The sequence below is a fragment of the Tauraco erythrolophus genome, chromosome 18 (genome assembly GCF_009769465.1).
Source record: "Tauraco erythrolophus isolate bTauEry1 chromosome 18, bTauEry1.pri, whole genome shotgun sequence".
Classification (NCBI taxonomy): domain Eukaryota; kingdom Metazoa; phylum Chordata; class Aves; order Musophagiformes; family Musophagidae; genus Tauraco; species Tauraco erythrolophus.
This window is the reverse complement of record NC_141482.1, coordinates 8,287,154-8,314,873: the sequence shown is the minus strand read 5'-3', so window position 1 is coordinate 8,314,873 and position 27,720 is coordinate 8,287,154. Positions and strand designations below refer to the sequence as shown.

At 39.5% G+C, this 27,720-nt stretch overlaps 1 protein-coding gene across 2 annotated transcripts in view; it reads right to left on the bottom strand.

Annotated features, from left to right (window-relative positions):
• ARFGEF2 (ARF guanine nucleotide exchange factor 2) overlaps positions 1-24,066 on the bottom strand; it is a 36,769-nt gene extending 12,703 nt beyond the window's left edge. For both annotated transcript variants that reach the window (XM_086622820.1, XM_086622822.1), the window contains exons 1-23: positions 23,928-24,066; positions 16,633-16,663; positions 15,680-15,803; positions 14,803-14,949; positions 13,743-13,922; positions 13,121-13,340; positions 12,381-12,452; positions 11,941-12,089; positions 11,405-11,535; positions 10,640-10,874; positions 10,291-10,390; positions 9,925-10,064; positions 8,779-8,887; positions 8,081-8,282; positions 7,177-7,288; positions 6,390-6,595; positions 5,368-5,452; positions 5,103-5,274; positions 3,818-3,969; positions 3,503-3,631; positions 2,966-3,124; positions 1,633-1,780; positions 597-696 (exon numbers count right to left, since the gene is read on the bottom strand). In XM_086622820.1, coding sequence (XP_086478946.1) covers positions 597-696; positions 1,633-1,780; positions 2,966-3,124; positions 3,503-3,631; positions 3,818-3,969; positions 5,103-5,274; positions 5,368-5,452; positions 6,390-6,595; positions 7,177-7,288; positions 8,081-8,282; positions 8,779-8,887; positions 9,925-10,064; positions 10,291-10,390; positions 10,640-10,874; positions 11,405-11,535; positions 11,941-12,089; positions 12,381-12,452; positions 13,121-13,340; positions 13,743-13,922; positions 14,803-14,949; positions 15,680-15,803; positions 16,633-16,663; positions 23,928-24,066 — 3,242 coding nt within the window. The remainder of the gene's footprint in view (positions 1-596; positions 697-1,632; positions 1,781-2,965; positions 3,125-3,502; positions 3,632-3,817; positions 3,970-5,102; positions 5,275-5,367; positions 5,453-6,389; positions 6,596-7,176; positions 7,289-8,080; positions 8,283-8,778; positions 8,888-9,924; positions 10,065-10,290; positions 10,391-10,639; positions 10,875-11,404; positions 11,536-11,940; positions 12,090-12,380; positions 12,453-13,120; positions 13,341-13,742; positions 13,923-14,802; positions 14,950-15,679; positions 15,804-16,632; positions 16,664-23,927) is intronic.
• Between the last annotated feature and the right edge of the window lie 3,654 nt (positions 24,067-27,720).

The window sequence follows — 27,720 nt, the reverse complement described above, 5'->3', positions numbered from 1 at the left end:
ATCCGGGGCAAGTAGTGCTGGAACACTCATTTGGGTGACAGTATATTAAATTTCATAGGGAGAATAAAAAGACATTAAAAAAGCTTTGCTGCAAGACTGAAGTTCACAAGATCAAAGAAAATTGCATGGTTTAATAGAATAATGTCATTTATTGACTTCAGATACCTGTCCTGTTCAGGCTAAATGAGAGAAAAAAACAAACAACCCCAAATACACAGAATACATATAAGTTGGGGATTATCAGACAGATTTCTGAAAAAAAAAAGCTAAATACTGTAATATCAACCTAATTCTGGTCTTCATTGGCTTACTTCAAAGAAAAGGCATAGAACCACATGGATACATACAGTGCCTCTTCTCATAATACATTACATTAGCTGTAACGCTATTTAATGACAAGTTTTTCTTTTGTGAAAATTCCGTGTCTAAAGAGATACACTTATTGGGTCTAGAAAGAGCACGTAAGTATCAGCATCTCTCTCACAAGAGAAATAGGCTTCAAGAACAAAAGCTTCTGTCAGAGACTGCAAATAAAGCAAGGATAGTCAGTAACTTCAAGTCACGTTTTCCTCAGAAAGAGATTACACTCTCAGTACCTGTCCACTGCTACCACTACACTCTGTGAACTGGTCTCTCCCACAGACTCCTGAATGCTCGCCATATGGCGTTTATCAGCTCCACTTCCAACGAGGTTACCTGCAATAAAAGCCATAAAAAAACAATATCTAGCATCACAAAGTCACAGTTTCATATTAACCCCAACTCCATACAAGTAGGCAAAGAAAAGTGACTACTACTTCCAAATAGCTTGTAATTTACACGCAGCAGGTGGTGCCTTTGCCAGATCATTACAAAATTACAGATTCAGTAAGAAGTATGAGATTTTTCACCTTAGGGCATTGTGTTTTGACCATCATGTTTATTAAGATAAGATAATGTAATACTGTTTAAAAGACTGTAAATGAGACAGTATTGTTTTAAACTATTAAGTCATATACAAGCAGTTAATGCTGGGCACAGTTCTGTTATACTCAGCATCATCATTGTGTATAGCATCTACTCCAGAGTATTTTCAAATTAAAAGGTTTCCCTTATGGTTTTCCAAAGATTGAGGCAGCTTGCCTGGTCCCTCTAATTTACAGCTTAAAATCTAAGGTTTCTTTCTTGCACATACTGCAGGAACAATACAAACTGGAACAGTAAACCCAACATGCAGAGATAAGAAATTTCTTTGAAAAACAAGTTATCAATCATCGAAACCTCCATTAGTTCCTGAAGATAATGGCTTATGTTTTTACTATTAAAAACACAGCATAAGAAAGAACTGGTAATAACAGTTACAAAACCATGACTTAAGCATAGTAAAACAGTTTTGACAACAACGTATTCCAAAAAACAAATCTGGAGAAGTTCTGTTAAATAACTTAACCCAATTGCAAAGTTAGAACAGATTTGGTAATTACAAACCCATCTTGAAATATACAGTTCCAACTTCTTAAGTTTCATTAATCCAATCTAGCTTCCCCTAGAAGCAACTACATATATTTTAATATCTTATAACATTAAGCTTTCTTAGCCATTACACTTCACTTATAAGTGCACCTTAGTGAAGTTCAAGATTATTAATCTTACCTAATCCCAGTCCCATAAACTCTTCCCCTCCAGATGCATAGCCTTTAATGCTTCCTTCCCTTTCACGCCCAGAGCCAGATAAATACCGAGTTTTCACTCCAGTTCCTATAAGTTGTGCTAGTTCCAGCTGGCTAATACATTTCAAGATCTAAAACCAAAAATAGTTAAACATTTTTCTTCTGGACATCATCATTTCTTTTTTCATAACATATAAATATATTTAATGTTTACAACCTTCCTAGGTTCTCTAACCTTTAAAACAACTTTGACAACAGTAACAGTTCTGATGTAGTTAAAACATTATCAATACAAATGGAAACAAACTTGAGTGATTCATTTAAGATCACAAGCTGTCACAAATCATTCCAATACAAGAAAAAAAAAATAAACAGTACCCAAAAATCTAACTTGGATCTCTAACTACTAGAAACCTTTTTATTACTTCTCACAGCATCAACTTTAAAAAGTTATAAACACCTTGGAGATGATATTCTAGGGAAGTTCATTGTCTCTGGGAGATGAAAAAACTGAATTATTGTAGCTACCACTGAGTAACGATGTTCCAACACAGACAGTGAAAATGCCAAAATTGTGCCTTGCCATTAGCACAAATTTGACTATTTCTCCTTTAGTTACTCCCCCATTGCAACATCCCTTGAACTGGCACAAGTATTTGTGAGGGTATGCTGTAAGACTAGTCCAAGTAATTTGTCAGCTAGAGTAGCTTTCGGCTCGTACTATCATGTAGTCAAAGATTAGTGCCAGAGAACATCACATAGCAGGAATGCCCCTTTTAGCAAAAGCACAGACTCAGACTTCATTAAAAAGCTCCTGGAAAATATGTTTTAAGAAAATACATATGATCCCAATTGCTTATCCTTACCTATCCCTCATCAAGTTATTTTAGCTCTAATTTTTCATGTGATCATGGTGTCAACGCTGCCAAATGCTGCACAGAAATCTGGACCAGTGAGCTAGAATATTTTTATTTACATGAACAAGAATAAAGTAGTTTCTGTGCAGAATTCTCTGCAGTCAAATGAGATTCTAACATGGTTTTAATTCCATATCAAAAGCACCTACAAAAATTGTAGTATTTGGTCACATAGTGTCTATAGGGTCCGTTAAAAAAAAAGTAGTGCATTATTTTTATATACATACACACATATATAAAAACATTAACAAAGTAACACACTTGCATTATTTTAAACATGGTTGACACATGCTCAGAGCTAAATGTAGTTAATAAAACCTGAAAGTAGCAGAACAACAAAATCCTGCAAGTTTTCAAAGGACAATGCAGCTGCACTATTTAAACTAATCAAGTTTTTACCTCATGCCAAGAGTTCCCAAGATAGTTGCCATCTGTGTGAGCAACTGTAATAAGGGTCTTGATGGTATCTATGTTCTTCTGTTTCATTTCTGTAATACTGGAACTGGCGGTCAACAAGGAAAAACGAGCAAGGGCCTGTACATAAGCATCTCGTTCAAGCTACAGGACAGAGAAAAAAGCATCGTAATCAAGTCCCTGAAGAGCTAGAGAAAGCCACTTGTCCAGCATGCCTACACAATTTTCCTTCTATGTATAGTTGGCAATTACATTAGAGCACTTTCCAGTTGAAAGAGAGTAGGAGGCAAGTTAGCAAATGCTCTTAATAGAAGACTCAGCAATAAAAGGAATGCAGAGTTGAAGAAAAGCTTGAGGATATCAAGATCTTAAACCAAATCAAAACTAAATTGTAATATTTTATTTTACCATTTCAATAAATTAGATGAGACGCTTCATTTTCTATGTACAAGTTACTTGTATTTCTTCATCTCCCTCCCAGAGCCTACTCTGCCCTTAGCAAGCCCTATGTCTTATACAAACCTGCATTCCAAAGATACAGGCTATTCTAATTGCACACCGTATTCCTTCCAAACAAAGGGATGCAACTTCTGTGTCATCACAGTTCTGCAAGCCAACGCTGTAAGCTGCCAACAATGGAGTCCATACAAGCTAAAGAAAGGAAGAAACTAATTTCAGAAATCTATTACAATTTTAGCCCAAAACATTAGGTAACTGAAACCAAATATAGCCGAAGAGTCCACCTGTTGCATCACCTAACTCTTCAGAGTAATTTTGCACTTTTTTCCATGCTTAAAACTCTTAGCAATGAACATGCAAGGAGAACTTCACACTCACTTTGAACATGGGTCTGACATGATCCAGATGAGTGGCACTAGTAAAAGGAGCCTTTGCGTGGCTTACGGCCTCCATAAGGGCTTTAGCTGTTTTAGCCATTTGTTCCATCTCCAAGTTATACAGTAACCTCCGCTGCTTCTCATTAGCTACACCTAAGGGGAACATCACACGGTTGCATTTGTTTCCTTTTTATAAAAGCACATTCCACGTCTTTGCACTGAGCACCACAAAATGTTAAATAAAAGGTATTGCAAATGAAATCTAAAGACAAAAATATTCCAGAATGCTAGATGTCAGGAGGCTGTCATAGGCTGCAAGCAAGGAACTCCAGCACTAAACCCCACACCCCAACTTAAGAATTTAGTCCATACAAAATAACTAATTCAGCCCTTTCTTATATGCTACATGTTATGACCTAACCATTGGAAGTCAGAATACTCTATTAAGTCACTCTGCCTGTAAAAATGGATGGAAAATTCTTAATATTCTTAGGCTGACATCCTCAAAACAAAACTAGCCCTCACCAACTTGATGAATAAATTAATCACTTAGTGTTTCTTTATATTAAAGGTTGCAACTTCAATTTTCAAGCAAATCAATTCTCTTCCTATTTTGAAGTAGGAAACTTGCAAACAGCACAGAAAACACTATGCTGAAGATTCAGAATTCACTAATTTGAATTAAATTAATACCAGCTATTCTGAGTAAAAGCAGAGTACAGCTGGGGATACTAGTTTCTCATGTACACTACACACAAGTTTTCATTTGGTCTAGATAGGGACAGGTGACTATAGATCATGACAAACTCTCTGATCTCTACCTTTTTCAAACATTATTACAAGGACTGTGGCACTTACCAGCTTCTGAACTACAACATGCTACTGATAGGGAGCCAAAAAAACCCAGCCCAAACCAAAAACCAATCTGTTGCCTAGCACATAAAAATGAGAAGTTAACTTGCAAAGCAAGTGCCACCTTCAGTTATTCTACCATTTTCCTCCTCACATTTCCATTTAAAAAAAACCTAACAAAACTAGTTTCTAGTGCATCTCTGGAATGGTGCCAGATGCACTTGCACAGCCACGTTTCCATCACAGAAGTAGACGTATTAAGTAATAACCGAGCCAGTTTCATTCCAAATATCCATATTAGCCATTCTAAATGTAATTTCTGTCTTGCACAAACATTTTTTCAAAAAAGGATCTGAACTCCACTATGCCATCCTGAAAGTTACTGCAATAGTTCAAGAGCACTGTGGTCTTTCCAGTTTCTAGTTCCTTCTTACTTGGTTTACTACACTTGGTTGTAATTGCGTATTCTTTTGTCTCTTTCATTGCAATTTTCTTTCCTTCTATTTCTTCATAGATTGTGGATAAATACTCTACTGGCAGGTCTTTACTGTCGTTGATTCCTCGATTCATTTTAATGTATTGCTCCTTTGTCATTTTATTTTTTACCTGTAAAAGAGAATGGAAGTTGGCTATCATATTTTGAATGCAAGTTCCAGAGAAATTTGAACTTCTACAAGTTTGGGATTTTTTAATTTCTACCTGTGGACTGTGCAAGTCTGTAGTCAGCATTATAATAGAGTATGCCAAAACATAGGCAGTGTCAGCACTAGCAAATAGTGTTTGCCTAAGAGAGAAAAAAAAACAGAACAGGTTTTTAGAGCCCTAATTCCTCAACCCTTTAGCTTTATTTTTGCATGCAAGAAAAACACCCAGAAGTGCTATGCATTCAACCAAAGAGCTAACAGAGTCTAAAATTAGTCTTTAGAAACACATGAAGCCCCAAGTGTTTTAAAATGCAAATAAGAAGAGGAAAATATAAAAGTATCTTTTTCACAATGTTGAAAACTGGAATTCTCACGTACATTCCCAAGAGATCATAGATTATCCTTCTTCAGGTAATCCTACAAAAACTAAAGAACAGCTTAATTTTTCACTCCCAGGGTTTCATAAAGAAATAAACAAAATCGATCTGGTGATGCACCAAGTGGACTAAGGAATGGGAACCCATCAAGCCTGAACACCTAGCTAAACTTCAGTGCTAGTTTACCGCATTAGAAACGATAGCAACGCTGCCTACTTGTTGTCAACTAACATATATACATTTTGTTCAAAGTCTAATGGGCAAAACCCAAGCGTAACATCTTACTAGTTATTTATGCTATGTGTTTTTAGTTTTAGCAATTGCTACTTCTTATTACTGTTGTTTATACTTGACTGATCTACATTTGTTTAAAAACAGAACAACTAATACAGAGGGAAGTTTAACTTACTTAGGGCTTCTCTCTTCCAATAATTCCTTCTAGCAAGTATTTGGGATTTAATGAGAACACCAGCATCATTATACTCTCTATCCAAAATTTCCATTTTTGCCTAGCTACTAAAGAGGCTAGGACCAACAAAAAGAGGGTCAGGACCAATACACTAGCAATAAGATCTGCTCCTCACACAAGCCTGCAGAAGTTCCTGACCTGGTATGGATGCAAGTTGCACCTTGCCCACTAAGGGCCACAAACAATACAGCATCCTTCAGGCACTTCTCCAACACAAAAGTTTTGAATTACCGTTGGTTGCATTCAATATATCTAGCAGCAAACTTCTCCATTAATCTATCGATCTTCTGGGCTTCACCTGGCAGACGAAAACCTTCCAGAAATATGCGCAGAGCAGAGACAAAGTCTTTTCCACAGAAATCAAGCTGGTCTACATAGGCATACATCACTTCCTTGTTAAACTTGTTGCTTTCCCCAAGAAATTCTCCCACTTGAGTCTAAAAACACAAGAGACAGTTATTACTGTGTAACCCAACTGCCAGCTTTGCAAGAAAGTTTATAATACAAGAATTGCACAGCTGTCAGTTTTGTAAGACTGACACACTTCACTGAGCAGGCAGAGTAACCGTTAGAGGGATGACAAGGAACCAGTGTCATCAGAAAATGCCTTTAGTCTGCATATTCTTGCTTCCCTCACTCTCCAAGGCAAGATCTGCATTACTACACTCAAGGAAAGCTGAACTGTGCCAAATTTCACTTGCAGTAGAGAATTCTTTGCCACTGCAGTACGTGATATTCCTTTGCTGGCAAGATACTGTTAATGCAGATAAAATGCCTGCTCCCATTTATGGGGAATCCCTTCAGCCCTTTACTGTAAACATAGCTACTTCACTAAAAAGCCTGGGGCAGCAAAGAAATAGAAAGTAGCACTGGTATTAAGTACTTTCATTAGAACCCTTATACTTTCAGCTATCAATGAAATATGAACTAAAGAGAGCGTGCATACAAACATCAGAAGACAGGGGAGAAGATGATAGGGGCAAGAATATTAATTATCTTATGTTCCATGTAGTCTTACAGAACAGAGGCGTTCTTCTTGGTGCAAAAACTGTGCCATGTCCTCTGCTGTAGTGCCGAGCATTCCCTGCTCCTGTAGATACTGTATTCCTCTCTTTGGTTTTTTATTAAATCTATTCAGACAAAAACATGGGGAAATTGAGACATACAATTTAAAAATATCACACCCTATGAATTGGTTTGTTTGTTTACAGAGGCCTTCTAAACTGAAGATTCTGTGCTGTAGCTCTATGTCACTTTTTTCTAACTTGAAAAAAGTCCAAGAATGTGCAATAAATGTTAACTATATCACAACATAGGCTACATCTCATAAGGTACGTTCGGTTGCTGGTAAGCTTTAAGTGCTGGAAAACTCACTTAAAACCTGACCTTTTTGAAATATTGAAGATTAGAGAATTTCCATTAAATGTTAAAAATGATGTTGTTCAAGACCTTTTTACAGCACTTACAGACAAAGATCTTCAAATTAATGAAAAAGCACAGCTGGACAATGACTTAATTATCGAAACTCTGATTCAATAAAAGAACTGTTTTGAAACTCTGTTTATGAAAACTGTGTTATGAAACTCTGTTTACAGAGTTTATGAAAACTCTGTTTCATTAAGCCTGCCGGCTTAAATCAATTTTTTTCTAGGTATACACACACCTTCCTGTCTTTTGCAGCTGAACCAGCACAAAGGAAAGCTGTAAAACCACCCTCCACTTCACCCAAGATTTTACTGAATTCCTTTTAACTAAATAGCCTCCAGTGTTAGCTTCTGACACCAGCAGGCAAGAATCTCCAGTGTTAAGATCAATCTGTAAGTGTCCCTGCAGGTTTGACTGTGTAAGACCATAAGAAAATATGGTTGTACAGATGGGTTTTTTAGCAGTAAACTTTTCTTTTCCTGTCATACTGGACTTACAGTTCTATCCCATGTTCAATTATTTCCTTTTGTTGCTTGATGACTTCAAATTGTTCAGGATCATCTGGGACAGCAGTCTGGGTGCCAACACTTCCAACTCCTGACGAAACAGTGGAGTCCAAGGAACTGACACTACTCCGCCTCCCTCCACTCTCAAGGCATTTACCTTCAGCCATTTCCTGTTCAGATGGTTTATATGAACCTATTTATAAAGAGGACAAGATTTAAGTTATCCTGTTCAGTCAAAAACTTTCAGTTATAAAACTTTTTAGCACAAATTTATGAGTCAATATTTTATCATGCACACTTTTTGGCAGTCTACGTGAAGATGCCATATTGAAGCAATTCTAAAATAGTCCAACAAAAGGCAGAAAAGCAGCAACTATGGAGAAATTTTTGCACTTCAACTTAGTAACTGCAAGATTTGTCATGTGTCTTATTCTACATAAGTCAGCTTTTATAATGTAGACAATGGCCTGGCTAAAACTCTTCAACACAACCTGGTTATTTGAACCAGACACTTGGAGGGTCAGTCACTGCAACAGCATTAACAATTGTTTGTTAAAAACGATTTGTTTACACAAATGCAGTAATGTAAAAACCTAGCATCCACACTTCTGAATAGCTTCTCAACACCGAATAAACACAGGGACAAACTTATTAAACTAATTAGTCTCTCCATAAGGAAACAATCTTACCCAAGCTAGCCTGATGATTTGGGTTCACATAAAGGTCTTTGCTCCATTCTACCATACATTTTAGAATAGAAACCAAACATTCAAGCCCTTTTTTCCTCAGGCTTAGTTCCTAAAAAACACAAAACGAAAAACTCAAACCAATACACGTATTTCCACCAGTTTTCAGAAGGCACTACATCACACCATTCAAATCGTAGCAAGTTCAGTTAGGAGGAAATCTATTGGTTATGCAAAGTTTCTTCTCCTTGACTATTTAGGCTGAACACACCCGATCCAAAAGCAATCATAACCAGACTGACACCAGAACACACTTCAGGTGTTTTAAGGAGATGGTCTATTGACAAGTGATGTGTACAACCAAGGGGCAATATACACCAAGTCCTAAATGCAGTACCTTTGTTGTACGAATGATTATGACCATCCAGTAAGCCTCTATAGTGTCAGATCTCTTCACAAGCAAGACAAGTGTCTCACTACCTCAGCTGTAAAGAATTCTATTCAAAATCTGAAACAATGATCTCCTGTTTTTTACTTCCATCTTCTGGTCAAAGGACCATGGAGAGGGAGAAATATCAAGCGTTGATACAATTCCAGTTTAAGGTGTTATGTGTACTCAATTCCAAGGTCAACACTGGCACCAAGTTCACTTCAGCCCTGAAAGCCATTAGGCTGGGCTAGAAAAACAGTGCTTAGGACAAGGCCAATGTCAGAAATATCTGCTCTTGCTGAAAGTAGTCTAGACTCTGCTCCCCCTCTAAGGACTCGGAAAGAATAATTTTAAAAACAAAATACTTGTGGTGGAGATATGGCACAAGAAGTTTGTGCAAGGCAAACACAAGATGAAGCTACTGCTGGTTCATAAGCACCAGAAGGGAAGTCATTTGAATAAGGCAGAGGAAGGCTCAATTGATTGTCTCTTCCCTGGCAGCCCCACAAAAGAGTCCAGAACAAGTCTAGCGTCACAATGCAAATATGCGGCAAAATCATCAGCATCCAACTGCAAATTAGGTAACTAATAAAATGTAACACCAGGTTAGACTACAGATAACACAAACTACTGGAACTATCAATAATGATGCAGAGACAGCACCATTTATGAAAAGGTAGTACTTTATCTTCAAAGTTGGTTTTTTTTTTTTTTTTTACCTGTAAAGGCGTCATTCCCAACTCATGCCCACTCCGTCCCTGTGCAATTTTGGACAAGTCATTTACAAGGCGTTCAAATATATTAGCAGCATTTAAATCACAGTCATAGTTAACATAAATATCCACTACACACTGGGCATCTGGAAAAGAAAAGAAAGGCTAAGAATTAAGATTTAGTGCAATAGCATTTTAAAAAGGAATCAGTCAGTTGGAGCAGGCAGTGGGGATGAAACCAGACATTTAACCCAAGTACTATGGGATGAAATTCAGTTTTTCACACTTCAACATTACACATGACATTTGTCTTCAAAATAATTTTCATTTGCTACCAGAGGAAGTGACTGCTTTTCACAACAATGGAAGTACCTGCACAAATTCTAGTTAAAGTCTGAATCACCATCCATTTGTGTTCAAAGGAGCTTGAAGAAGTCTCCAGAATATTCAGAAAGATCTCTTTGAAGAACACCTGAAAAATAAATAAGGTAGAAGACCTGATGCTCTGAAACTTATTAGAACCATGTCAAATGTATAAATCCATTTCTATTCAGTAATTTCTCTTGAAGAGTATCATATCTTGCATATTAGAATTTGAATACAGCAGTAATAAATCAGTTTAGCAAAACTAAGACATTAACTTCCAAGTTCCAGCTGTCTTTTTATCGTTGCAGTATTTTTATTCAAGAACTCGTGCATCACATAAATAAAAGTCTCTCACCTCAATCTGCATTTTTAAATGGGTCTTAAAATTCGAAAGCAGCGTGAGAAAGATGGCAAGAGAGAGTTCAAATACATCAGGAACAGAAGAGACTCCATTTTTAGATAATGCTACACAAAGATACTGCTTGATTGCATTGATGAACATTTCATGTGTCCTGAAAACTGGACCAGCATTCTGCAGTACCGAGAGAAGAAGCTGGAGAGACACTATCTTAGAACGCAATTCATGTGATCTAGAAAAAAGTCAACATTAAATATATTTTTATCGTATTTCTGAATACATACTTGTATTCAACATAGGCATTATAGCACTTCTTGCATGTCAAGAAAAAGTGACTGCTATTTTAATTAATTTCAATGTGAGGATCAGGAGCAGTGGAAATAAACCTGCAAGTGATTCTGGATGACATTTACTATCTTAAATTTGGAGATTTTCCAGGAATGTTAACATCTTGGACTAGGACAATAGATGCAACCCAGTGCCTCCAAGAAGCACTCCCCCAACTCCCCCATCAAAAACTTCACAAATACTGTAGTCAAGGCCACTTCAACTGACAGGATTAATAAACCCGTTAGACCAAAAAACCCTTCAAGTATTAAATTTTTAATAGTCTGAAACAAGTTTCAATCCTAGATTCATCAAGCTAACTGAAACAAGGGCCTGACAAGCAAATTCTGAATACCTGCTTTACTATACAGCAGCTACCTAACTGTCCCCAAAAGCTACCTGAAGAAGACAGTGTAATAAATACAGTCTCATTACTTGGGATCTGGTGGTCCATCACCAAGAGGTTTCATGGAGAGTTTGCACAACGACCTGAACACAAGGAAGGCATCCTTTTGTAGAACATGGGAAAATTTGGCAGCAGCTTGATGTCCAGACACATCTGTTTCCTTGAGAGCAAGACACACAACATTAGATCCTCAGTGAGACAAAAGAACAGAGCAATTAGGAAGATTCCACAGCTCCTCTGAGAATTAGCTACAGATTAAAAAAGGTACTTTTGGCAAAGTTTAAACTAAACCTAAGCAGGACAAGTGTTCTGGACCTTTTCACACATGTTGACTGACTCTTCCTCTTCGTCCCCACCCTGTATTAAAATACAGCTAACATAATCAATTTTAGAACAGTTGTTTTCAATACCTACTTAAATTGCAGTTGCTGCTTCCTTTTCGACCCAAGCAGGACACATACATTAAAGCTTCTGTCCCTTCCCTCCCCCAAATCCCATTGTATTAGTTGGCACGATAAAAACACTTCTCCCTAAATATACATTAGCATCCAGTGAAGTTATTTACCAGATTATCAGTGGAGGAAACAGATTGCCCGTCATCTGGAATCCCGTTAGTTTGCACATTTTCACTACTAGAGCCAGAAAGAGCAGTATCTGCAGACTCTAATGCAGGCAGAGCCTTAACTGCTTCTGTTACTTGCTTTTCTTCAGCCACTAAATGGAAAAGAGTAAAACTGATTGAAACCACCCATTGAACTTTTTTATCCCAGGATTTTGTGAAGCTCTACAACCAAGTGCAACAGAAGCAGCACTGGAACTAGAAAGTTTCTCAGTTACCAGCAAAAGAAGAATATTGTGAGACTATAAAAACCTGTTCTTACTGCCTTAGTAGGTGTTCCTGACAAGATATTTAGTAACAAAAAAATACCTTCCATGGTTTTATAATCACAGGAATAAAATTTGGAAATACACATGCGACTGTTTTACTTCAGAAGATTTTGCTACCTTTCACAGCTGACTTGACCACATCTTCCAAGATGCCTTTAACCATTTCCTTTCCTCCATCAGATGTTTCCTCTAATGAAACACACAAAGACATAATTTCAAATTTAGTACTTTTGTTTAGGAAGATGGAAAGGAGAAACATGACAGACGCAGAAGGGTTAAAAATGATAAATTTTCTTTAGTAGCTCTCCTCTAAAACCATTTCCAATAAGTCATACAAAAATACCCATTGATGTTATTTCCATTGTTTAAAACAAAGCACTGCTTTTTAATGCAGTGATTTTGTCATTTGTATTTATAAACTATTACAAACTTTTAGTTTTGGAATATCCTACATTTCTAATTCGGATACAGTATATGCTTACGATAAGGTCTTCACAATACACACTATTTTTACCACAGGACTTTAATTCCCTCAAAGTGATTCTGTCACTTCCCACATACCATGATTATTCTCTTCCTTTCCTTTTATCAATCTAATCAAGTCAAATTCCATTATAATTCCATATACATAAACTACATATAGTTGCACCAGAATTCTAGGGAAAACATGAGCCTTTCTTCAATGATTATAATGTTGTAGACATGAGCTAAGGATGGCCTGTATACTCTGAATGAGAAAACACAAGAATCACGATTTGAGCCAATAACCCCAGTCACTGCTCCCAAGAATAGCCCAAAAGAGTATTTTCCAATAGCAACATGGTAACTGAAAGCAGAGACAACCTATTCTTGTTCACCTGATGCTGAAAGAGTCAGATCCTGCTCCAACTTCACCTCTCTGTTCTCTGCCCTCTCAGGCTCACCGTTCGCTAATTCCACACTTGGAGGAGCAGTGGGTTTGCCTTCCTGATAGCTGTGCTTTAACTGACCGATCTTCGGAGACTTGGACACCACTTGAATTGCAGGAGACTGGGATTTTTGCTGATTTATTTTTTCTACTTCTCTGGATTCTTGTATCTTGAAAAAACAATATGAAAAAGTTAATCTAAGGCACAAAACATAAGGGAAAACAGATGTCCATGACGGCTGATGTTCCTTTGTGAATTCACGTGTTAACAAGAAACAGTGAAAATATAATCACTTGGCCAGTCAAATTAAACAGATGCTCTTGAAGTTTATTTTAAAAGCATCCCATCTTTGTTTGTACAGAGCCATTTGGCATAAACTACAGTGTGAAACCTTGTTATCAGCAAATAGCTTCATATTTTGCTTCATTGCAGGATTTGACAGGTTTTTTTTTCAAATTACAAATCAAAAGACACCCAAATACAATGACAGACCCACTAAAAATAGTAATAAAAGTTTTCTGTTCATATGTCAAGCCTAAACATTTGAGATGAGCAAAAGTAATATACATACAGCTTGATTTTCCATCCGTGTAAAAATGACATTTAACATCTGCGTAAGGGTAGCTTTGGCAGTTGTCTGATTAATAAGATTTTTACTGGCCAGATAGATGTTGTAACAGGTTCTAACAGTCTGAAGAATTGTTCCTTCATGAATTTCTATATACGGAGATGTTACTGCAGTGAGGAGAGCCTGAAAAAGTCCATAACACAGTAAAAATGAAATCTAAGCAAGTAGGCAGCAATACACTTCATGCTGGTCTTCCATAATAATCAGTGGGTTTGTTTCGAAACACATACATCTGTAATAAGACTTAATAAGGAACCTCTAGTTCTCTGAAACGACATTTCAAATCTAAGAAAGTTTAACAGAACTTTCATGTATCTCTGACCTCTCCTGAGCTGTTGAAAGTGTTTTATTACAACTAGTTTTCCACTAAGGGGATATTCCACCTCCAAACAAAACAGTTTTCGTTATATTATATGGCCTAATTTCTGTGAAAGGGCCAATTGGTCTACACTGCCATCAATTTGGTAGTTAGACTACCAACTAAGTTGGTAGTTAGACTACCAACTCCTAATCTCAGCTACGCTAGCCCAAATAGATATCAGAACCAGAACACACAGCTCTGGTACTACAGTGCTTTGTTGAGAACATATACTGCAGATCTCTCTGGAAAAATTGACCTGAGAGCAGACAGGCTAGAGCAGCAGGTCATGATACTGCATTCACAGTTACAGCACCTTCAGTTGAAGGCTGATAACAATTCATTGTCCTAATGAATGTGGGCATTACTAGCCTGGAAGATGAACATCAAGCTGTCTGCAAGATAAGGTATCCAGACCATGGCTCATCCCAGAAGGAAGGACAAACATTTATAAAGTATTCCCTTATGCTCTGCTTCACCAAGAGGAAATATATTTCACATACCAAGTCTGACCTGGTGACAGCCTCCTTAAATTCCATGACACATCTAACAGTGTAAGTAGTGCTTCCCATTAAATTTTTTTCAGTTACAAAATCAAAGACAGAAAGCAAATTAATACTGCACCAAATGAACCAAATAAAATACCTTAATTATCTGCAGTTGTACTCCTTCATCTGTTTGAGGACCCTGAAAGCAATTGCAAATGGTTTCAACTATTCGGTCAATCAGTCGTTTTCCAGGAGCTCCACTGTCTGGAGCATTGCCAGTGATATGTCCATATGCAATGAGTTTCTAGTTAGAAAGAATGCAGGTTAGACAACCATATCATGTTAACTAAACACAGCTCAGTACATCATAAAAAAGGGGGTTTTAGACAGTGTGCCTCACTTAACCAGTTTTAACACAACAATTTAACACCATCGAGAGCCTGGCTACCACATACTTGGACTGCTCACACATCTAGACAAAGCAGATTTAGTAAGTGATGCATAAGCTTTTTCCACCCAGGCCATTTCTTTCTACCATAACTAGACAATTTTTTTTTTTTTTTTTTAACATCAATCTTTGTACCTATTCCCAACAAAAAGGTTCTGTCCTTAAGCTGCATTTGTTTTTTTCTGTAAGAATCTAAGAAGGAACAAGGTAGAAAGATTCCAGCATCTGACCTCCCATCACATCAGCACTACAAGAAACACCATGGTAAATATTTCTTTTACAGCACCACAGATGAAACATCTGTACTGACGAATGTAAGCATTCATGAGCTCCAATAAAAGCTTGCTTCACTAGAAAACAAACACACATGCATTTCTGACTTTGACAAGACACACTGTCAGCCAAGTCTGGTGATAACCTATTTTGTATGGTTTATGCACCTAGGTACCCATAGTGGGGATCTTCACAGCTGTATGTACTCAGGACAGTATTACTACTGCACTCCAAGAATGCCAACAGCACACAATATTTTTGGAACTGCATGTTTCTTCACCTCATTCTGTCCAAGTTTAAACAGCACAGTTACCTGTAAACAATCCAGCGAAGTACTGACAATGCGTGGAGATTTTGACTGGCAGGCCAGTTCAAACGGAAGGAAATATTTATCCGCTTCAATGAAGTTTGCTTTTGGTGGAGCAGCAGTGCCTTCTCTAGGTCAGATAAGAACAGTCAGTAATTCTTCTAAACACGTAAACTACACTTCCTCTTTTTCTAAATTCAAAGCTGAATGGTACATAGCAGCATACAAATGTAATGCAAGTTTCTCTCCACATACTTTCTTAAAGAAAGCTCAATTTTCTTTAAAAATCTGATCTTTTTCATATATTCTTCAACTTAACTCCTCCTTCACTACACTCCAACACTGTCCCGGTACCCGAAATACCTACACAACTTAAATGATAAAACTATCAAAGCCACTCTGAATTAATTAAACAGGGCCCACATAAGGAATAGTAAGCAAAGAGAAACACATTGAGGGCTCACTTTAAATCATAGCACGGTGCTGGAAAAGTATTTTAAAATTTGGATTTAAGTAATATTTGAATCGGTATTCTTGACCTAGGTAGTTAGAGCATGTACTATCAGAGCATACTTACTGCTCTTTATGATTTCCTATCAGGCTATACTAGTAAAAGGAAGTGGAAAAACTAGCACCCTTTTGCAATTTTTTCACAGTGAAATTCAGAGGCAGTTATGGCTTGAGGACCCATACCCACGAACATTGTGTAATCGGAACACACAGGCCATTGGAGATATCCCTGTTCCTTGCAGGGGGGTTGGACTAGATGACCTTTGAAGGTCCCTTCCAGCCCTAACCATTCTATGATTCTATGATTCTATATCACGTTTTTGGCAGAAACGTGTGTAACTGGGTATTCACAAATTCATTGCCGTAATGTAGATACACTCTATCATTTCCACTGTCAAATTATTCCACTTGCTGTTTTCTGGCATAGTTAACAAAAATTAACAATTTACCTTTGCTTCTCCAGCTCTGCTTTTATTTCATCTGAAAGAAAGAAAAAATATTCAAAGCATTTACAACCCAACGTAAGTTATTGTTACCAGTAACACAAATAAGCAAAATGTAATAAAGCAAAGCTTTTGCAAACCAGGAGTCTTACACTTCAGAATTTGCGATTCCTGTCCTGTAACATCTTCAGATTCAGAGATCATACACAGTTATGCTGTTTTTTGGAAGGTATATCTCTCAATTTCTACATGAAAAAGCTATTTTTTTTCCCGAACATTCTTAACAAAAAGTACTTTTAGAAAACACAGGTATAGTACGTAAATTTTACTCAAGAGTAGGTCTACATCATAGAGAGCTCAGGTCTGCAGAAGCCTTTAAGCCACTGCATAAACCATAAGTTGAATGCATCATCAGACTTTCCTGTTAACTGCAGCGTTAGTTAGGCTGCTTTTGTTAAACCTCACATGACACCAGCTGAACAAATAAACTCCCAAGAGATAAGAAATCTTAAATGCATGCTGTCATTTTGCCAGTGGAGCTTTTTTTAAAAAAAAAAAAAATTACATTTTTAAGGAGCATTCTATAAAGTTAAATACAGGAAAAAATGCTTCTTTCTCATTTCTTTTGTATACAGCAGCAAATCCTAAAGATCCTAGTACGGCTTTTTGAGGATTTCTAGCATATCACCATGACGCACAATACCGACCAGATACACCAGACACAGCATAAGCACATACTGCAAACACTGACAAAAAGAATATCAAAACCAGCACACACAGTGAGGCTGCACAGCTACAACCATTTGTAACACCACGTGGAATCCTGTCCATCCCACCCTATTTCATGCGCCTGCAAATGATGATGCCTACAAAACTTGTTTCAATGGCAAAGTTGTCAGAAACAGATCATTCACTCAATACTCGTTCTCCACAACTCCGGAGAGGCACCATTGTTTGGGATCAGATGTTCAGAGTTCAGATGATTTCAGTGTTGCCTGTGAACCTCAACAATTTCTTCAGTCTCTGGAGCATCAATACACAAAACATACTAACAAACAAGGACCACAACAAACACGTATTACAGGTTTTTGCACTGTCCTATTGCTCAATGGATGATATAAAAGTTAATTTTTGCAGAGTACGCCTATTTTTTAACATTATTACCTCTGTTTTATAGGGAAAACAGAAGCAAAACATGGACAAAACCTGTATAACTACAAGCTATGAGTGATAAGCTACATCCAGGACTGGGACTTGCTATTCTGTCTGCCATACTCTCTCGTTAATGAAATCCACAGTCAGCAGTCAAGAAAGAAGCAGTATGACTTCCACTAGCAATAAATGATGTAACAAGAACTGAAGGAATAGTATAGAAACAGAATGGTTTGGGTTGGAAGAGTCCTTAAAGATCATCTAGTTCCAAATCCCCTGCCATGGCACAAATCCATCCAACAGACAAATTGAAGAGTCACAGGCAACAACGTGACACAGTTCTGCTCAGAAGCCCACCGTTTCCTCACCCAGTGCATCACACACCCCAGCAGTTTCAAAGGAGAAACGATTTTCACTTGCTGGTATTGCACAAGCCAGCGGCAAAGTGATGAGCCGAGCCAAGCGCACAGCCCCAGCGCCTGGGATTTCAGAATTAGGAGTAACTTTGCAGCTCTGCAACAGTGCAAACCAGCGTTGTCATCCCCTAATAATTTAGGTTTCAACTGGTAAGGAGAGTCAACAGAATGGAGACTGCTGATAAGAAATAACCAAGGTTTCCCATGCCAAACAGACAGACAATGTAAATCTGAACTCAGCACCACTACTTGGATCACTGTTTTCTTCATTCCAGTATCCAGCTGATTTATCAACAAGATGGGTAGTCAAAAGTTCAATTCAGCAAAATTTGAATTCAGTCCTTCCTCTTGATTTTATTAATTTCACCATCTTTAACACCACATGATGATCCACAGAGATACCAAGAATAACATACACTAAAGGACCCACCAATTTATTGTGTCCCTATTTAGATCTGTCTTATTATTAGAGCACCTTATTATTATACAGGAACTGGTTGCTTAAAAAACAGTTTTCTGAGTAGCTTTACACATTCAGAACACTTAGTCCTGCCTCCACGTCTTGGCAGAGAAAGGCATATTTTAGCTACAGCCAGAATCCCAAGTACAGCAGGATGCCAGGGTGGTCAGCTATACCACAGTTAATGCAGTATTTCAGAAACCTTATAGAACCAGGGTTTACAGTGGTCGTCTTTTTTTTTTTTTTTAACAACTGCAAAAACTCAACACTCTCTGAGCTAAGTTTATTTTTCCAAAGCAGAAAGTGCTCGAGTTAGCCAAATAGTCCTCCTTGCATCAAAACCAATTATTTGTCCAGTTTGGAAATAGATGACTTCCTTAATGTGATAATGTTTGGGTCAAGTCAGACTAGACACCTTTTGAATACTCAGTTTTTTTCTATAGCGCATGAAATAGAAAGTTATTTTACATAGTAAAGAGTTGCTGCAATTTTTTCCCATTAGTAGATTAATAAAATGAATATCAGAGAGAGTAAAAAAAAAATAAAAAACCATTCAGCTCAGGGAATGCAAGTTTTCTTTAGGGATTTTCTTATTTGCACACTTCCCTACTTCCCACTCCTTCTCAGCAGCTGCCACTTCAGAAGTTCTGGACAAGCCTAGCTTTTGTGATCTTTGAGCTGAAGATGAAACCTGTTCAATATCCACTAGTCTGGCAAGCCTATTACTCAAAACTTGTCTCAGTTCATCCAGTTGAATTTTGGCATCCTTCTTTCCATTGCACTCAGCTACTGGCAGAAGGAAAGCTGAAGTTCATACGCACCATCTTCATTCTGTCATACTATTTCGTGGGAAGTAGACAGGGAGGGCTTACTGGGGGGTCCCCTTGGAGGGTGGGCAGGGTCCAAAATAAAAATTCCTCACTTAAAAATCAAATTGTTTGTTAGAAAAAAAAAAATAAATCAAACTACAGGAGGAATATTGCAGCAATGAGTCCACTCAAGAAAATAAAAAGATTATTTTGTAAAAATTTACTACTAGACAAGAAAATGGTTTTGTTGTTACAATATATTATTCTCAGCTACAGAAATGTTCACTTCAACATTTAGGGTGTAACCAAGCAATGCTATTTTTTCCCAAATCTTTATATCCTACTGAAATAGTTTCTCTTTCTTTCAAAAAGATCACTTTCCCCCATAGTGTTTATTAGCAAAGCAGCATAGCAAAAAAAGTTCTGAATCAAAAGTTCACGAAGACCTTAGCCTTAAACAGACATGATCATGCCCATCTTTACTTATGTTAGATTCTGCATTGGAAAAATATGTAAGAATAGCATCCCATATTAGAGCAACAATTCTACTCTCAGAAAGATATCATAAATTAAAAACAACAAAACTCCACAAAAAACCTAACCAAGGCCTGACCAAGGTCCCCACAACTTTATTATATAAAGGTTTTTCTAAAAACCACATAAAAACAGCTGGACCACAACAGTATTCTAATAAATAACGCTGACAGAAAAGAATAAATGAAAGGATGAAAGTAAGTTAGAGGCATGCCTCTGCTACTGATTGCATCAAGATGGTTTGGAAACCTCCACGTCTGAAGCACTCATTTGGTGGTCTGACCACCAAAACTGCGTGAAACAGAAATTGTTGCCCAACTGTAGTCTGTTGCCATGAAGAGCTTGCCAAGCCCCAGGCAGGCACAGCCAGCTTCCAGGAACCTACCCACCATCACTCTTCTCTTCAAGACACGGAATTAAGAGGCACAGCTCAATTCCCTTCCACAGCTACAGAACACAGTCTGGATTTTGGTCAATGTCTGGTCACAGCAACTGACACCTCGCTTGGTGCTTCTGGTACCAGAGCTACCTGCTCCTTCCAAGGTCAGAGTGTGCAGGCACACATCACACCTGCTTCAGCCACAAACACCTTCAACTCCGGGCACTGTGTGCTGCCCACTCGGCGCAACCCTTTGAGCATTCCTACCAGGCAAAGGAATATCAAGGCCATAATAAAACCAGGACAAAGCTCATGCTGAGAGTAACTACCTTTCTGTATTAGATGGATGGTTTAAGTTTGCTTATATTGAAAACTATCTATTAACATGGGGGAAATAATCGCCTGCCTGCAATTAGATGCATCTTCTGTCAACATAGTAAAGTTTGTCTCAGTGGAAACAAACTAGTTCCTGTGTAGAAAACGGCACAGCTCGTGTTAGCACAGGACACAAGCAATGTCTTTCCATAGTTTGTCAGAACACCAGACAGCACTGCCAATACAAACACGGGGAGCAGCTGCAAAAGCTTCCCTCCCCCCAAACCAGCAAAGTCTACTGCACTGCCTAATTCCAGGCTGCCTTAAACTTAAATCAAAAACTCCAGCACTCCACATTTATTGATTCTATGGATGTACAGAGAACCCTTTAGAAAAGGCTGCCACACTGAAGCAAGACCATTTCCTCTTTGCCCCAGCATCCTCAAAACATGCTAGCCAAGAGGCTACTAAACTAAGAAATGCAAACTCATTTCAGACATCACTCATTTATACAGACCTTAAACACACAACAAGATTCCTACATGAAGGCATGGTTTAAGAGATGATTTTATTAAAAAAAACCCCAACTCATTAACAAGCTAACTAAACAAATTGTGTTGTTTACAAAGCTCAAAGATATGTACATGAAGGTGCCCGGGCATTCAAAGAAGGCCACATAACCAGGTTGGCTGCACAGTATGTCATTACAAACAGTACTAACAGGGCAAGAGTAATAGTTGGTTTGAGTCCCAGGTGCACAATTAGCATTAGACCAATATGAACTGCTGTGATACATACTGCCCGTGTTCCACTGTAAATTTTTCAGGATGGAGATTATTTCAGTAGATTTACTAAGAACCATGTGTACCTAGAGCTCCATGTAAATGCTTATTAAGTAACTATTTATGTACAATACACTGACTGTCTGTTGGAAACCAGTTTTCTTAAAACCACAGTTTTCTAAAGCAGAGCAGAATAGCTTCTCTGTTTAGAAACTCCATTTCTCCCAGTCTCTCCTGGGGCTTACTGGCACTAAGAGCACGGGATACAACTGTTACATGCAATTTTCAGTAGTAATTTACCTAAGTTCTCAGGCCCTGAAGACATTCAAAATAATACAGAACTAATGTAAAAGAAAACAAGAGTATCATTCCCATAGAAATATATTCCTGTCTCACCAAACAAAAAACTTAAAGCATATGTAATTAACAGAAACATTACAGCAGAAATTGTAGAAATAATTGCAGGATAGTTTATATTAGGTAGTTCTAGAATACATCAGCTCCTCTCTATTTAGAAAAAGGATGCATCATAGACTTCCCTAGTACCAAGAGCAGATCTCATTTACACCTGACCCGTGCCTTACATCCATAAGTTTGTGTAGATTACGAAGTTTGGCCTGAATTCCTCAGACTGCAAGCAATGTTCTTCCCACGTTTCCTAGCATATTTACTATTGTGGAGCACTTGATAATGAAGCTCACACTTAATCATAGTTCATTACTTACTTAATATAAAATACCAGCTTAATTAAACTTAACTAAATGCAAATAAAGCTGATTTATTCATTTGTGTAAAAAAAGAGCTTAACCTAAACAGAATAAAGTTTGGGGAAAAAAAAATCAGATGTAAATACAAGAAACTATATTCACACTGGCAACTTAAAATGATGAAGCAACATTTACCAAATATAACCGAGATCCTTCAGTACAGTAATCAAGGCCCTACTAGGGCAGGACAGTTGGGCAACAGAAGGTTATCCTTTCATGCTGCCCTCTGCTTTAGTCCAGGAAAGCACACAGACTTTTTTTCCAAGCAAGGTTAGCAAAAAAAGGTCGATGACCACAAGCATTAACTAAGCTCAAACATACTGTACCTTAAAATAAACAGACATAGCATAGTTATAAGCCAACACTAAGTGCTAATAGGTGGCTATTGCAGAGTACCCCTCCCCCAAAATCATAATCTTCAACGTGTGAGTAAACAAAGACATTCACTAGTAATCTTTCAAGAAAAGTTCCCTTTTGACCCTCTAAATACATTTACATAGCAGAAAAACAGGTTCCCAGTCCTGTAAATGGGTTGGGTGCATGTTGCGTGGGTTAGGGATGAAATCAGGAAAAGGAAGTAAGCAGGAAAAGTAGTCTCTAGCTGCTGAGGCACACGTGTTATGCTACTGCTCACAATGTCAACTTTAAATAATAATAAGAAATACTCTTCTGTCTGGTTACCCTTCTCTGCATATGCTGTCACTACAATTAGCTTCTACAAGTTTCCTGAAGGTGTGGGAAGGAAGACAACAATGACAGCTATTTTGCAAGCTTGCTTTCACAGTGCATTTGACAGAACTTGCATCTGCCCAGTTTCCTTACATACTCAACCTGTCTTTTCTTCTTTTCTGGATACAGTAAACGTTGCCTAAGTAAAGGAAAAATATTTGTGCAAAGCAACCAAAACTGTAATAGGTATGTCACCTTTGCAGAGTAAGAAAGGCCACAGAGAACTCCAACTGTAAGAGCTACACTGCTTTACCCAGTTTGTTTTTATCTCTTAATGATATACCATATGTTTTCAGAACTTTAACACGGAGAGTGTTGAAGTTCATCAGTTCGTACTTGCAGGAGATTTCAGGACCAGCCCACCAACTTCACAAAAAGTATTTTCAGCTCTGAAAGACAGCACAGACATTGTACGCATTCGGCTACACCGCTGACTGTTTTTACCCAGTCCAACCATGAGTTGGAGATAAGACGTCAGAAGATCACTAGCACTGGAAGATCTAAGACTCCACAAGTCGAGGGCCTTAAACAGCTTATTTCCTAGTTTGAAAGCTTATAATTAGTCTTCTCAAAATCGGTTCTAAAGCGACAAACCCAAGCCCCTTCTGCTTCCTATCGAGACCAGAACTCAGTAACACAGATGTCTGCGGGCCTTCCCCTCTCATTCGCACATCCCGTATCCGAGAGAGAACTCTCCCCCTCTCCCAGGTCCCGCGCCCAGCCAGAGCCCCGCCGGCGGCCTCGCAGCTGGGGGCCCGAGACTCGCTCGCACCCCGCCGGGGACCCGACGTGGCAGAGGACACCGCCCGGGGCCGGGGGGCGGTAACGCCGCCTCCCGCCCCGCCGGACCGGGCGAGCAGATTCCTTCCCCCAGTCGCCAGCGGCGCCTTCTGTCACCCCCCGGCCGGGGAGGGATCGTGGCCCCCGCCCGGCGCACGGGCCCCGCGGGCGGACTCACCCAGCGCCACCTGGCAGGCTCTCCGCAGCTGCCCGTGCGGCGGCCGCTTCGCCTCCTTCTCCGCCAGGATCTTCTCCAGGGCCCGCGACACGAACATGCTCTTGGTGCGGGCGTCCTGCTCGCGGGCCGGGGGCTGCATGGCGCGGCGGGGCAGCGAGGGGGGGGGGGGCGGGAACCGGCGCTCAGAGCCCGCGGCCGCACCGCGGCCCCATCGGCCGGAAGAGACGCGCCTCCCTCAGCGGCCGCCACCGCACCGCCGCCACGGCGCCGCCATATTGGCACCGTCACGTGACTCGGGCTGCCACCCCGCCTGCCCGCGATGACCTCCGACCCCTCCGCGGTGCCGGTAGCGACACGCGGCGTGGGGGGCGGGGCTAACGGAGGGGGCGGGGCCGCGGCGGCGGGCTGCGCGGCGCGGCCCGGCGGGGCCCGGCGGAGCTGTGCTGGCGGAGCTGTGCTGGCGGGGCAGCGGGCCGCGGTGCGGAAAAACGAACCACGGACCGGAGCGAAATGAAATTAACGGCACCTCCCCGCAGCCGCGCGCTGCTGGCGAGCTGCTGTGCTCGTTATGGCGGTCGGCGCGGGGGTCTGCGGGCGGGGCCTGCCCCCCATCGCCCGCTTCCCCGGGAACGGCGGCTCCGGCACACCGGCACAGGGCTCCCCCCGGCCTGCTTAAAAAATCAGGCGCTTTTCTCGTCCCTGCGCTTTCTGGGTGCAGAACCCGATGAACTTCCTTGCTGTAAAGCACGGTGCTGAAGTGGGTGTTGGGCTGTTGGGTCTCGGGCACAAATTTCGGTATCAGAATTGCAAGGATGGTTACTGCCGCAAATATTTGTACTGAACAAGGTACTGAAAGTCACATCCATGTAATACTCATTTTTATAATGCTTCTACGCATCTCAACGTTTGCATTATCACTGTTAACTGTCACAGAACGAGTCTGTGAAGAGGCACTGAGAAGGTGCACATGTGAAAGACCCAGACATAGCTGTACACTAAAGAATCACTGAAAATCAAATTTCAGGTCCCAGAAATCGAGTCTCATCTTAAAACCTTACACCCAGTTGCATTTCCTCCCTTTACCCTTTGCCCTTTGCCCTATGTGGTAGGGTGCCTTGCACCCAACATCAAATTCTGGATTCTTTGAAAGCCAGTCTAATCGTTGAAAATAATCGGTAGAGGTAATTTACTCCATTGATGCTCTCCACCATAATCTGGCAACCACCCCTCGAACACAGTCATCTCTTCTATGTCATTCCACAATGGACTTAATCGAATTAAGACAACCACATCTGAGAATACAGGGGCACATTAGATTGTCTAGATAGTAATTTTATTTCCCTATTTCCCGAGCAGCAGAACTCTAATTCTTTAAAACATCATTAATAGATCCTTAGTGTCAAGTTGTCAAGAGCTGCAATTTTTGTGCTAGAAACCACTACCAAAGGCTCCAAACCCAAACATCTGTGCAAAGCATTCCACAGGGAAAATGGAGAGGTGCTTTGTGATGACCTCTACTGTCCAGAGGTTTATGTGGACTGATTCATACAGAGCTGAGGACTCCATTTGTATAGAAAAACACAAGTTAGAGGATGGTAAATTAGAAATTATAACAAGGCTGGAGAAGAAGTTGGGAAGAGTCTCTATCTGGAAACAATTTTTAAGGTTTATTAGTATCTCAAGACTCGAGTTTTCCTTGGAGATCAACAGTTCCAGTATGGGTGTAATATAAGTGTGATTTCTTGGCATGTCATTAAATCACAATTTATCAGGGTGTAGCTGCCTCAAAAATCTGCTAGTTATATCTGTTCTCTTGACAGTAATAATATGTTCTGCCTCTTCTGCCAGCAGAAAATCTACCATGTAGTAAAGGTGAGACACTGTTGGAAGGTTAAAGTCCTTCTGAGAGTGTGTCAGCTGAAGCTGTCATAAGGCAACTGACTTGAACTTTCCTCTGCATTAAGTGAATAACGTGTGTTCAGAATGAATCACTATTCCAAGTCAGAATCACGGAAATGCGGGGCTGGAAGCACTTTAAGAGATCATTTAGTCCATCTCCAAGCACAAAGGCAGAATGTTGCCTCTTCGTGAAAAGCTCTAATAGAGGGGATTCAACAGCTTTTCAGTTACTTGCCTCCAGTGCTTCACTAACTATCCAAATAGGAAATTCAGACTCGAGTGAAAAATAGTTGTGTTGGGAAGGTGAGAAAATGTTATTGCTTCTACTAAGTTTTTATTCTAAGTAGTAATGCTAAGGAAATAAGACCTGTCTCTGGAAAAACTATGAGTTCAGCCATAACAAGACAAAGTGTGTGATTATTAGAATAAGAAAAGGAGAAGAGAGCTCAAGAATTACGGGATGCTTATTAAAAAAGGGGGGGCTTTCATCCTCATTTACACTAAGGGTTATTGTAATTATTTACATTCTTACGGACAGGTCCTTTTTACACTCGGAAGCTCCCAAAGAACCTCATCCTTTATTGTTACAGATAATGTTCAGGTAAGACTCTGCAGACTTTTGTTAGCATCTAGAATGGCCTTGCCTTGCCTGCCTTTTATTATTGTAGGATTTGAGGCAAAAGGAAGCAGATTCCTGACACAGACTGATTGTGCAAAGACCAAAGGATGCACAGTCGATCACACTGTTGTTTCAAATATAAAAATTTATCCGACACAGCCTGAGAAATGCATATATGCAAGATCTATTGTCAGAGGTAACTGGGATAGACTACTCCTTGATCCACCAGCACTAGCTTCTGAAGAAGCTGTCCAAGGAACAGCCTCCTCCCTTCTCTCATCAACACTGGGTCCCAGGCACAGTGGCAGATGGTTCTAATTGCTAACCCTTTTTTGCAGAAATTTACTTTTTCTCTTGATTAGGCTTAATGCCTGTGTTTGATTTTTGTATGTTCATGTGTAATCCATAAGCAGTAAACAGATAGCTTGTCATCTATGCTAAACTGTCTCCTTGCCAACACCAGTGATCTTACACTGCCCAGGAGGTCTGGAGTACAGACAGAATCTTTATTTTCCTTCTCTGAATGCTGGTGAGATATCTTTGGACATTCTTTAAATGTAATGATGCACTGCAGTTTTGGACAGGTTGAGGGGCAGGACACAGCAATACTCTGCTCCATTTGAGTGAGCAGGCAGAAAGGATGCCAGTAAATGTACAAAATCTGTGAAGAAAAGGAGGTTGGAATACCATGCTTGTGGCATCTGTCTTGCTACATGCAACAGGAGTTGGTAACAAATCATGATCCTTCTTATTTCTTGTAGGTGCAGCCGACTCAGAAATATCCTGATATCCCCAAATCAAGGGAGCCTTGGAAGATGACACAGGATGTAATATCCGTGAGAAAACAAAACAAAAGAAAACAAAAGTCATCTTTCTCAGAGAAGAGAAAACTAGAAAACACCAAAACCTATTAACATGTCTTCAGTTAATCATGCTAAGATGCAGATGGGCCTTGAGAATGACCAGAAAAAATATGTCCATGGTAGTCTATAGAAACTGAAATAAGGGCTTTTAATGCTTTTCTAGTTTTCAGTTTTCCAGGCTGGTCCAGTGGCTTGAGGAATTGCCAGCAGCTCAGTGCATCTGTGTTTAACGCTTCTAGTCAAGGACTTTCACCAGAAGGTTAAAATATACTTTGACCACAATAGCTTGAGGTGCAGCAGAACGTTCAGCTCACTCCAAGGGCAGTGATAACAATTCTTGTCTATCAATTGGCAGTAAACGGCACTGACAGGCATGACTTCATGTAAGGAAGGAAAGGTGATATGATACGAT